At 36.6% G+C, this 13,991-nt stretch overlaps 1 protein-coding gene across 1 annotated transcript in view; it reads left to right on the forward strand.

Moving 5' to 3' along the window:
* LOC150078570 (uncharacterized) overlaps nucleotides 1–13,991 on the forward strand; it is an 83,260-nt gene that overhangs the window by 43,854 nt on the left and 25,415 nt on the right. The window contains exon 5 of the mRNA XM_090385054.1: nucleotides 72–162. Coding sequence (XP_090241180.1) covers nucleotides 72–162 — 91 coding nt within the window. The remainder of the gene's footprint in view (nucleotides 1–71; nucleotides 163–13,991) is intronic.

A 13,991-nucleotide genomic window follows, 5' to 3' on the forward strand; every position in this document is an offset into this window, starting at 1 on the left:
GAATGGGTGAATGTCACAGCTTTTTATTATTATTATTATTTATTTATTTATATATTTTTTCCAACATTCAGAAAAGAATTATCTACAATTATGGAATTACAGAAAATATTCTCTGAAGTTGAGATAATGACTGAAAGGAAGAAAGAACTGATATCACAGAAGGTAATGTTATTCTGCTTTAAGTAAAATGTCATTCAGATTTAAGCCTCAAACTGAGGATTTGGTTGGCATCAGTTCATATTTTATAATTGAAATTTTCATTTCTAGTCAGATAATAAAGAGATACTTAAAAAAAATTAAAAACACTAATTGAACATTACTTAATTGCATCGATATTTACAAATGAAAAGCCTTTTGTGGCAATGGGAAATTGTGGGAGCGAAGTTAAAAAAATATGTAATTAATGATATTGAAATTTCGCAAGATTATTTAATGAAAAAAACTTTCGAGCCTACAAACCAGTAAGTCTCCTGGAGTTGATGGAATATAATCTATAATCTTAAGGGAGGCAGCAAGCGAGTGCATTGAACCATTGAGGCTAATTATGCGAGCATCACTAGACTCTGGGGAGATTCCCTTAGATTGGAAAAGTGCAAATGTATCTCCCATACATAAGGATGGCTCTAACAGTGAAGTTGGAAATTATCGACCTGTCAGTCTGACTTCATTAGTAGGGAAAATCATGGAGGCAATGATCAAGGGTGGAATTCAGGATCATTTGGATCGAATTGAAATTCTCAAGGATACTCAGCATGGTTTTGTAAAGGGAAAATCATGTTTAACAAATCTGGTTCGCTATTTCAAAAGGGTCACTCACGAGCTGGATTTAGGGAATAATTTCGACATTGTTTATTTAGATTTCAGCAAAGCTTTTGACTCAGTCCCACATGAGTGGTTGCTTTATAAGTTGGAACAGGTTGGAATCACTGGGAAAATCCTTAGATGGATAGAAGGATGGCTTCAGGGCAGGAGGCAGAGGGTTGTGATAAATGGCTATTCCTCAGATTGGGTTGATGTAAGAAGTTGGGTTCCCCAAGGATCAGTATTAGGCCACTGTTGTTTTTAATTTTCATAAACGACATTGATGAAGGGATAGATGACGTGATGTCTAAATTTGCAGATGATGTTAAAATTGGTAGAGTAGTTAATGATCACCGTCAAGCTGAGCTTCTTCAGAGAGAGACCTAGATAGACTTCAGTAATGGTCAGAAAAATGGCAGCTATGCTTTAATCCAACAAAGTGTAAGGTATTACACCTGGGAAACAGTAATCCCAAAATAACTTATTCACTTGGTGGAGTTCAACTAAACCCAGTACTGGAGGAAAGGGACTTGGGTGTTACGATACGGTCACACATGAAATTCTCTGAGCATTGTAAACAGGTTGCAAGGAAGGCCCATGGTGTCCTATCGATGATCTATCGAACATTTGCAAGTAGAGATAGGGATGTGATAATCCCATTATATAAGGCTTATGTTAGACCACACTTGGAATACTGTGTTCAAGTATGGAGACCGCACCTAAAGAAAGACATCGAGCTTCTTGAAAGGGTGCAAAGACGGGTAACTCACCTGGTGAGATCGGCAAAAGGGCGTCCTTATGAAGAAAGACTTCGAATATGTGGGTTGCAGAGTTTGGAAACTAGACACCTTAGAGGAGATTTGATTGAGGTGTTTAAGGCTCTGAGAGGCATCAGTAAAATAAATGAGGACGAAATTTTCAAGATTATAAATGATGCTAGAACTAGGAGACATAAATTCAAGTTACAGGGGGAAATGTTTAGATTTGACTGCAGGAAGTTTTATTTTAGCCAGTGAGTTATAAATTACTGGAATAAGTTGCCTTCATGGGTGGTAGAGGCCGACAGTTTGGGGAAATTCAAAGGTCATCTGGATAGTACTTTCGGGTAAGGGAAGCACATAGGATGATAGGTTTAATTTCCTTTTTTTTTATTAATTATTATTATTTATTATTTATTTTTTTTGTTTTTATCATTGTTTTGTTCGGATTTTTTTTTGGCTGGAGCAGCATAAGCTATAGGCTTTCTTGCACCATGCGGCCATTACTAATACTAATACTAATTGAAATGCATAGTAAGATGTAGAGAAACTGTCATACACACAAAACGAGTGTCTTGTCTGTTTTAAAAATGCCCACTTACCAAAGAAGTAAAGAACTACCCAAAACTGTATAGAAGTAAATATTCCAGAAATCAAAAGGGTTGTAGAGCTTTTTTGGAATGAGGAACCTCAGAACAGAGTCAAGAAAGAAAATTAAGTTTTGATTAAAAGGAAGGAATAAATACACCTTACTTCACATTGAAGTAATACATAATTTAAAAAGTTTAAAAATCAATAAATATTTGAAAAGTTTGACTCTTTTCAAATTTTTATTGCCTTTCACCCTGCTATATTTGTGTTAAAATGTATTTCCAGGCAAGCATATCATTAAACACAATAAAGAATCAAATTGAAACTTCATCTGATTTGTCATAAATCAATCATGGTTTAAGTTACATTCACTGAAACAAGCTCTTCCATTGAATTAAAGTTTTAATCACGTGTAAGCCAAATAAATTTGAGGTTATTTTTTAACTCAGATCCCAATCTGCTCTCGCTCTCTCTCTCTCTCTCTCTCTCTCTCTCTCTCTCTCTCTCTCTCTCTCTCTCTCTCTCTCTCTCTCTCTCTCTCTCTCCATCCCCCCCAGATGACGTTGAACACATTCCTGAGTTTGTGAGGCTGCCCAGACTGTTTCCCTTGAAGTACCTTTTTTCCTGCACTCTTCCCTGGTTGATAACATCTGCCACAATGGATTTTGGGAGTTTTACGTGAGTTGCAATTTCATGAAAAGAAAGATTAATGATGTGATATCCCACCATGTGCTATATCTATGAAATCTAAATTGCAGTCCATTACCTATACTGGCTTCTGATGCATTGCAGCTGTACAAGCAGACCCACAAGATTTATATTGCTGTGTCTGCACATGTGTGGAGATTTATGGCACAGTACACAATAATATTCCTGGAGTTTCTCAATATCTGAATATTTTTGGTCATATAAGGTATACCAATGGACTCGATGATTATAATTTTTTCCAGAGTTCATAATAATACATCACTGCAGCCGAACATCACTATGGACATTTTTAATGGGTATAAATTTGCTTTCCAAAGTTAAAATTTGAATGAAGTTGTAGTTCTATTTGCTGCCGATAGGGATATAAGATAAAATAAGAGAGGAATTCATGTGTTGAAATAGTTGAGCATTATTAAAAACATGACCACTGTAGAGGTTGCACCATATGAATTAAAATTTTCCCTATATCTTATTTTATTATCTCTAAATATCAGTTAAACCAGATTAATTCAAATTTCAAGGGAATGAAATATGTCCATTTCAGTTAAAACAGGTTTTAAAGTATGCATATAAGTTCAAAACATTTAACTAATCAAGAAAAATTTTTTGTCATATACCCTTATTAACACTGTGTGTAGAATTTTTGTAATTTTCATTTAAAATATTGATCATATTTTAGTGTAATTTTAATTCCTGAATGTTAACTTAGTCAATATATAAAAGATAACAATTGTGCTGTGTAGAAATTCAATAAATTTTTTGTAAGCAATAACAAGATTTTGTTACTATTACTAGTCATTTAGTTTGATGTTTACAATCTGTATAATAAAATAATGTATTATGTATTTTTGTCATATAGGGTATATCAATGGACTAGATGATTATAATTTCTTCCAGAGTTTGTAATAATACATCACTGCAGCTGAACATTATCATGAACATTTTTAATGGGTATACATATGCTTTTCAAAGTCAAAATTTGAGTAAAGTTATGTAATTTATTGCGTGTAATTAGAATACCCGTGGTGAATATATTGCCAAAACTATTCTAGAGAAGTAAAGATTAATGCTGAAGTAATTACAAAATGTTTTCCTCAGCTCCCTTTGCTTGCCAGCTAAGATGTTGGTGGGACAGACCTTGTGTAAAAATGCAATTTGATCATTTTTTACGTGTATGACTATATTGTCCTTTAAAAAAATTACAATTATTGCACAAAGATTATCTCGACCTGGAACTGCTGCATAAAGTTGTCCATTAGCAAAAGTGCCAACTTGGTTGAAAGTTGGACACTGAGATTTGATGATTATGATGACAAAAGCTAAGAACTTGTTTTCTCTTTAAAGTAAATGACAAGTTAGTTTCACTGGGAGCTAAATCAATTCTTGGGATTTGAAAATCAGTTGGGAAAATTTTTTGAAAAAAAATTTTTTTTTCTCAATTTTACTGCTAAATAAAACTTATTGCAAAAGGAATCCGATTAAAAGCTTGTTTATTATTTGAGTTCAAAGAGCATTCCGGACAGATGAACATCAAGAATTATTATATAGATTATATATACTTCTTTTGGTGTGGGGTTATCCATGCCTTGGGATATTTGCTGTTTAATACTTGTGATCTGTGCAAAAGTGTCTCTGACATTTCTGTCATTTTTGTGTTATTATGTTCAGTAAACTTCACGAACTAAGTTCATGAATAAACTAAGCATGAACTGACCTTGCTAATTACACTATGTGAACTAGTGACCAGCTTTATGTCACTTTACAATAGCTGAGAGCAGTAGGCAGAAAATGTTTAGTGCATGAGTATAACAGAAAAAATATTTGATTACAGTTGCAAAATTTTACATTGGTTGTGTGGAATTATATCTCTTTATATGTGCATATTTGCACACACAGACTTTGTGATAAAGATTAACCATGGAAGCTGCTTATTGAAAGGAAAGCATTACATGCAGCTATATACAGTCGGACCTCTATATAATGAAATCGATTGTTCCCTTGAAAAATTTGTTAAACAGAAATTTCGTTATAAAGAAATATGACCTTTTCAAAAATAAAAAATTCTGTAAATTCATGAAAATAGTAAAAGATGGGAAGTAAATCAGAAATAACTGGGAATGAATAAATTTTCTAACATTTTAAAACAAATTAATTTATTAATATATACATATTAAGAATTTACTAATTACATGATGCGCACAATGTTTTAGTACACTTTTAAGAATTATGTAATAAAATATTTAGTTATTTTTTGTTGTACACTGAATTCTACTGTACACCATTCATAAAAATGTTCGCATTTGTTTAAACACTCAAATATATTTTGTTACATTTCCTTCCCAATGAAGGCCTTGATGCAAACTTTCAATTGCTGCCAACATTTCTTGTTTGGATGGATTAATATTGCCCTCATTTTCATCCAACTTATAGTCGATATTGTCACTAGTTCTTTAAATACGCTCCAAAATGTTGGAGTCACTCGGATATTCAGCTAATATGACATCATTATCAACTCCTAAAAATTCGTTAAGAACAATTTCTCCACTGATCAAACCTTGCTTGGAACCCTTCCCAAGATTGCTCACAATGTCTTGTAGTAGTTGATCCCTCTCATCGCTGTTAATTAAGTGTTTTAGCAAAACCTACTTTTGGGAAACGATTCTTAATCGTTGTTTCTGTCACATCTCGACTCCACACTTTCGAGGGTTACTCATGAACTGGATTTAGGGAATAATTTCAATATTAATTATTTAGGTTTCAGCAAAGCATTTTACTTAGTTCCACATGAGCAGGAACTTTAAAGCTGGAACAGATTGGAATTGCAGGGAAAATGTGATGAAGCCATCCTGCAATCCTTAGATGGATGGCTTCTGGCAGGATTCAGAGGGTTGTGATAAATGGTTATTTCTCAGATTGGGTTAATGTAAGAAATGAGGTTCCCCAGGGATCAATAGGGACCACTGTTGTTTTTTATTTTCTTAAATGACATCGATGAAGGGATAGAAGGCGTGATGTCTAAATTCGCAGATGATGTATAGATTGGTAGAGCAGTTAATGATCACTGCCAAGAAGAGCTTTTTCAGAGTGACGTAGCTACTTCAGGGATTGTCAGGCTTTACTTTAATCCAGCCAAATGCAAGGTCTTAAACCTGGGGAACAGTAACCCCAAAATAACATATACACTTGGTGGAGTTGAAATAAAGTTAGTGGTGGAAGAAAGGGACTTGGGAGTTATGATATGGTCAGATATGTTCTCCGAGCATTGTAGACATGTTGCAAAGAAGGGCCATGGTGTCCTATCGATGATTTATCAAACATTTGTTAGTAGAGATAAGGTTGTTATAATTCCATTATACAAGGCTATAGTTAACCACACTTGGAATACTGTGTGTAACAAATGTGGAGACTGCACCTAAAAAAAAACATTGAGCTCCTTGAAAGGGTCCAAAGATGGATAACTTGCCTTGTGAGATTGGCAAAAGAGTGTCCACATGAGGAAAATCTTTGAATATGTGGATTGCATAGCTTGGAAACTAGGGGCCATAAATTCAAGTTGTGGGGAGAGATGTTTAGACTGGATTGCAGGAAGTTTTATTTTAGCCAGAGTTATAAATTACTGGAATAAGTTACCTACCTACATGGTAGTGGCTGACAGTTTGGGGAAATTCAAAGGTTAGCTGGATAGTTACCTACAAGAGGAGGGAAACACATGGGTTGTCTATTTCCTTCTATTTTATTATTATTGTTATTATTATTATTATTTTACTCTTTTTTTTTTTCTTTTTCTTTCTTTCTTTTTTTGGCTGGTGCAGCCTTAGGCTTCCTTGCACCATATGGCCATTACTAATACTAATCTCCTGTCCAGAGCCTTTACACTGAAGCTCACAACCCTCCACTCTCTCTATGACAACAGATTTTATTACTAAATTATGCTATCAAAATGAAGTCAATCCATGCATCCAGCTTGGAAACATCTATTTACTCCAGATTGGGAGAACTTGTATGCCATTTATCCATCAATAAATTGACCTGCTGGCAATGTTACTTGATAATTTCATCATTGCTCATTACTTGATAATTGTCAATTGGACCTTTTTAAAATAGCTACCACTAATCTAAACATATTTCTTGGCTAAATGCTAAGAGTATGAAGAAGTTGGATTTCTACTACCCAGGTAGTATGAATGCATTGTTTAATTACATCTCATATTGTGAATACCTTCTCAACAAATGGCCAAGGTATTGCATTACTTTGAATAAGTAACACTTAACTAGTGGAGAAGACTAATGTTACTTATTCTTGTCAGATACCACCATCTAGACAATGTTTTGAAGCTTGATGGCTTACTCATTGGTATCTGCCAAGAATAAGTAACATTAGTCTTCTCCACTGGTAAAGCGTTACTTATTCAAAGCAGTGCAATACTTCGGCCACTCATTGTGAAGGTATTTACAATATGAGATATAATTAAACAATGCATTCATATTAATATATGAATGCATTGTTACCTGGGTAGTAGAAATGATGTATGTGCAGCACCATGAATGAACCGACTTATTCATTCTCTTAGCATTTAGCCAAGAAATAGTTTTAAATTAAACCCCACACACACACACACACACACACACACACACACACACACACACACACACACACACACACACACACACACCTCTCATATTGTGGAGCTATACTTCATAACTGGGTGGTTGCTATTGCAACAACAGAGTACCTGCCCACCCACCAAGAATAAGTACTTTTCCACTGTTGAAGTGTTACTTATTCAAAGCAGTGCAATACCTCAGCCACTCGTTCTGAAGGTATTCACAATATGAGATATAATTAAATGATGCATTCGTTTAATTTCCTGGGTAGTAGAATTTTTTTCATGGGTAGTAGAAATGATGTATGTGCAGTACCTATGCATAAACCAACATCTTCAGCTACCACTTGTTCCACTGCTCCTCCATGGGCTTTTTGTCCTGCAGCATGTTTTCTGACCCTTCAAGAATGGGGAAAAACTACTCTTTCTCCACAGAATATAAAACAGCTTCATAAATCACTATTTGCAAAGTATGAATCTTATACCCAGGTATACCCAGATGGCTCCAAAACTGACCATGTTGTCGGTGCTGCTGTTGTTCTTCCATCCTCTATGATCTCCAGTCAGTTACTTGTAGAGTGAAGCATCTTTACTGCTGAACTACATCATGCCATACAAATGCCTTATAAAAGTATAAAGGAAACTATAAAATTGCAACAGTTTACTCATAGTGTTATTTTCATTGACTCTCTCATTGCCCATCTCACTTTACAGCAACAAAAGAAACATCACAACTACCTACTTAGTCATATCAGGAACGGGACATGATATTGTCTTTGTGTGTGCGCAATGTAAGAAGTGCAAGGAAATCAGGTGCCAACTCAGCATTGTTATGGGCTTATATGAGAGCTTGAAGGATAGGATGGATTCCCTTGAAGGATTTAAATTGAGGGGCCCATCAAGCTCTCAGCTGCCCACATCAATGCCAGAGCTTGCACTTGAACATCATGCAACACAGCGGCAACCCCCAAGACAGAATGTGCTGATCCCAAAGGAACTAGTTGTTGTAGGTGACTCTATTGTCAGGGAAACAGGAACATATTGTGCAAAAAGGATAGATGGAACAGGACCAGGGTATGTCTGCCAGGGGCAAAAGTTGATGACGTAGAGCAGATATCATCCTTTAAGGGCACAAAGGGTGATATTGTTGTACACGTTGGCACTAATGATATTAAGAGTAGGAGACTGGCAGAATTACTTAACAAGTACAAGACAATGCTGAAAAAAAGCTGTGAGTTAGGGTTGAATTTGAAAGTGTCTGCAATTCTGCCCAGACACGATAGGAGGAAGTATATGAAGAGAGCCTTGTCGATCAATTCTGCCCTGGAGAGATTGTGCAAGGCTCAAGGGGTAGAATTTTTCTCAGGAGAGACTGCTTCTACAGGGATGGGATACACTTAAATAGAAAGGGTGCAAGAATATTTGCTGATGCTATCGAGGCAGAGTTTGGTGGTTCGAAAAACTGGAATATACAGGAATTTTTATAGCAGGGATAAAGAGGTGATTATCCTTTTGTATAAGGCAATAGTCAGGCCACACCTTGAGTACTGTATACAGGTCTGGAGGCCTCATTATAAGAAGGATGTAGAGCTGCTGGAACGAGTACAGAGAAGGGCAACAAGATTAGTGAATGGAACAAAGGGTTACTCTTACAAAGAAAGGCTTAAGTTTTGCAAATTAGTGTTTGGAGACTAGGCACCTGCGAAGTGATCTGATTGAGGTGTATAAAGCCTTGAATGGTTTGAGTATGTTCAATGCTGATGGGATTCTTCCTCTTGATCAGAATAATCACCTGAGAGGGCATAAATTCAAATTGAGGAAAGACGGTTGTAGGATAGATGTGCGGAAGTTTGCCTTTACCCAGCGGGTGATTGATTGCTGGAACAAACTTCCATCTGTCGTTGTAGAAGTTGATAGCTTAAATAGATTCAAGGCAGAACTTGACAAACATTTGGAGCGATTGGATGGGTGAAATAAGGGTGTTTTTTTTTTGGCTGATGCTATATCTTGCATCATGTGCCTTTTCTAATGCTAATATTCATAACTTACTAGCTGATCTAGCTAAGGATATGAAAGTAGTAAAATTTTGTTGAGTCCTTAGCCATGTTGGCTTATCTGGCGATGACCATTCAGCCAAATTTTCTGTGGAACCAGTTGACATTTCTTTCAAAATCCCTTTCACTGTCTATAAAAGTCTTGTAATAAGTTGAAGTATAAATCACTGGCAAAACCAAGAAGTCAACACACTCCTTGTCACTTCATTTAAAAAACACAAAACATAGAAGTTATAACAGGTCCAACACCTCAATACCTGATAATTCACTCTACTAGTGAGAAGCTCTTAGGGAAAATGTTACCCTTTATTCAGAAGAGTTTGGAATGCTTGGCAGGCTCTCCTAAATCTGTCGAATGGCTCTACTCTAGCAGTATTCTTGTAGAGATCAGAAGTGATAAACATTCAGAACAGCTCCTCCAAGCTACATATATTGGGTAATGCCAATCATTGTTATCTGACACGTTGAAATCATCCCATGGGGTCATTACATAACGGATCTCATGGAAGTGTCTGAAGAGGAAACCTGTTCTGTATTAAAACACCAAGGAGTGATAGCTGTGAAATGAATATTCAAGCATAGGGATGGGAAACTTGTTCCCACAAGAAATATCATCTTGACATATAATTTGTCAACGTCTCCTGATGAGATCAAAGCTGGCTATATCAATTGTCCAGTGTGTCCATATGCCCCAAATCCTTTATGGTGCTTTAAGTGCCAGAAGTATGGACACTCACAAATAGCCTGTTGTGGAGCCCTGTCATGTGCCGATGTTCTGCAAAGGACTATGAAACTACATCCTGTTCAGCTTCAAAACCAATATGCATTAACTGCCAGGAGAGCACCCTGCTTATTCATGAGCATGCCAGAGGTGGAAAGAAGAAAAAGAAATTCAAAGACAAAGCAGAGCTGAACATATATCAGGAGGCAAGAAAAGCGGTGAAACGCTTGAATATAAACAGTGGTGTAGCTAGGGGGGGCGGCCTGCCCTGGGTGGCACTTTTCACATGAGACACACTTTTATTTTTCGACGATTCTTTTATTTATGTTAACTTAGTAATTTTTATTACTTAATTAATAATTAGTTTTTAACAACTATACTCACAACTAAAATAAATAAAATATAAATTAACAAAATCGTTACATTTCCCTATCATACTATAATTCAAATTCTTAAAAATAAAACAATAAAATGCATTGCACGGTGATTGGTTTATTGCTTATACCGAGGTGGCTGCGTCTCAGCAGTGGCACTGCACAGTCAGTACACATTTGCGAAAACGTATTGTTTTTTTTTTTCTTCTAATTTTGCGTATAACTGAGGCCATCGACAAGATGGCCTTAGTTATACACAAATGAAATGTGGAAGCAAATGAAACACCATTATCGCTTCGACGTAAGCAGTTGTCTCTAAAACTAAAATCTCTGAGAGATCATTTTATTTGGACATCCATTTTTGAGCCACATTGGGAAAATTTGTATGACACCAGTCAGACTGCCAGTCGTCCTTTCAGTATTTGTGCCCAAGGGCTTAACATCATGGTAGACAAGGTTGCCCAATCACCAAAACAGCCCCTTCCATTCTAGCATGCTCACATTCCAGCATGTAATTTCTCCCTTAAGCACTGGGTAAAGTCGGGTACATCTATCTGCCTGCAGCTCTATTTACACTGAGCCAAAAATTATTCTGACTGCTTGCTCTGATTCTGACTCATTCAGTTTATCAGCTACACGAGCAGGATGATCAATAGTCGAACCATCTATGTTAAGTGGACTAATCTGATTCATCCCTTTCTGTCTAGAGTTTACATAAGTAAAGAATTCTTTGCTGTTTTTCTTTGTATCCTTTGCCAAAGATTTCTCGTAATCTGCCTTTGCCTGCCTAACCTCCTTTGTGACTTGATTACAGACTAGATTATATCTGCCATAGGCTTCTGTGTCACCTGATAATTTATATTCATCCCATTGCATTTTTTCTTCTCTGCCACGAGCCTCATTAATTCATCTGACATCCATTTAGGCCTGAACCTTGAACAGTATTTCTTAGTTGATATGAAAAGCCTAGTAGCCTCCAAGATTAAGTCCCTGAAGGCTTCCCATTTAGAATTCACCGTTGGTAACATCATCAGTTGATCCCACAGAATAGAATTTAAAAACTGTCTGAGGCCACTGTAGCCACATTTATGAAAACAAAAACTTTTCCCTTTACCCTTGATGGTAGTTATTTTTTAAGTAAATCCCACATCAGTACACTGTGATCACTGTCATCTAGTGGTTCCTTTATCTGCAAATTCTTAATGCGTGAATAAACTCTTTTGTAGTAATGGAGAAATCAATTAACTGCCAACTCTTAAACTACCTAGAAACCTTCCGTCTGATCAATGATCGCCAGTATGGATTCCGTCAGTGTCGATCCACTGGTAATATTCTGGCTTATGTTACCCATTTATGGACTAATTCAATGGAAAGGTTTGGTGAAACACAAGTAGTTGCCCTTGACATCTCAAAGGCTTTCGATCTTGTTTGGCCTAAAGGTCTTCTAAACAAGCTTCCAACTTATGGTTTGCCAACTGTTTTCTGTAATTTGGTTATCCAGTTTTCTCTCTGATTGCTCACTGAGGGTGATGGTAGATGGCTCTCTGTCTTCTAACTTCTCCACTAATGCCGGTGTCCCCCAAGGTTCAGTTCTTTCCCCCACTCTTTTCCTCTTTGTATTTTAATTTTGTATAATACAAATTTTTGTATACTCTTTGTATATTAATGACCTTCTTCCATTGACTGGAAATCCTATCCATAGTTTTGCCGATGATCGCACATTTCATTCCACTTTCCATTTTGAGCAACCTTGCCCTGCTCAATCAGCTTCAACTTCTGAAAAATCTGCTACCAATTCCTTAAATGCCGATGTTCAGGTATTTCTCCAGTGGGGCAAAGACAACTTAGTTGATTTCAACCCTTCTAAAACTCAGTCTTGTCTTATATCTCGCAAAAAGGATTCTTCTGCTCCTGTGCTTATCTTTGGTGACACTCTGATTTCTAACAAAATGATATATCTCTTTTGGGGATTACCCTGACTTCTAATGTCTCTTGGCACAAGCACATTACAAATATTGCTTCCTCTGCATCTAAAAAACTTGGTTTTCTCTTTTGCTCTCGGTGTTACTTTTCTTCCAAACAGGTGCTCACTCTGTATAAATCACAAATCCGCCCTACCATGGAGTATTGTTCTCACATCTGGGGTAGTGCCCCCAAAACCTCTCTCAGGCTTCTTGATTCCATTCAGAAGAGGGCAGTTAGGTTAATTAATGATTCATCTCTAACAGAGTCTCTCGACTCGCTGTCTCAGACGTACTGTTTCTGCTGCATGCCTCTTCTACAGATACTTCCATGGGCACTGTTCTTCTGAATTGGCTTCTGTAATTCCCACTCTCTCTCTTTCAAAACAGTCCGAACATGTGCAGCCACCAGCCAACATCCATTTACTGTCAAACTTCAAACTCACAGAACCAACTTTTCATCTTCCTCGTTTATCCATTCAACCGCCGTTTTCTGGAACAGCCTTCCTTCATATGTAATTCTTGAAAATTACAGTCTACAGAAGTTCAAGTCCAATGTCAACAAATATCTTCTTTTGTCTTCTCAACCTCCAACCCACGGTACTAATTACTATTAGGTACGTTCTAATACCTCTTGTTTGGGGTTTACATATAAAAAAAAAAAAAAATCACTGCTGATAATTAGATCAAAAGTATTACTTCCTCTGGTTGCCCTTTGAACATGTTGCTGTAGAAAGCAGTCCTCCAATAAATCCACAAAAGTCTTGCTAGTGTGCGAGTGACCAAACCACAAGTTCCAGTCAATATCTGGAAATTTAAAATCCCCTAGTGTTCCCTGTTAAAGAGGAAGTTGTTCTTTCTGTTCCACATAGGACACAGTCATTTGACACATTCTTTTTTTGCTGAGGGCCACTGATCCTCCTATATGAGTCCTGTGGCACCATTTTATTCATTAAGCATATTTTAATTGACTGCACAGATTTTACCACTTTTTACCATATGATTAAGCCTTATACACTCAGTCAGATTTTATCCAACAAAGACAATGCATCAACTATTTTAAAATTTTTGTGTCTTAATTTGTATACATGTATTTAAAATATCAAATACAGGGTGTTTCAGTTAAACGTTTCAGAACTTCTAAGAGGGGTAGGGTACATCCTGACAACTCGAAATCATATAGCAATGTGGGGTCGGAAATGCTTTCCTGAAGCGGTCTTGTACACAGAAGCACCATAAAGAAAAGAGACCGTAAGTGAGAAATCGTTTTAATAATACATGAAAAGAAGCAAAAGGTACATGGATTAAAGTAAGTGTTCGAAGTTTCTTCCACGGGCTACAATGCACGCCTCACATCTCCGACGCATGGACATCCGAACATTCTGGAATACTCCAGGCGAATTTCGAATTTCTTCGGCA

The sequence above is a fragment of the Mastigoproctus giganteus genome, chromosome 11 (assembly GCF_048544385.1).
Source record: "Mastigoproctus giganteus isolate SK-2022 chromosome 11, ASM4854438v1, whole genome shotgun sequence".
In the NCBI taxonomy this organism is placed as follows: Eukaryota; Metazoa; Arthropoda; class Arachnida; order Uropygi; family Thelyphonidae; genus Mastigoproctus; species Mastigoproctus giganteus.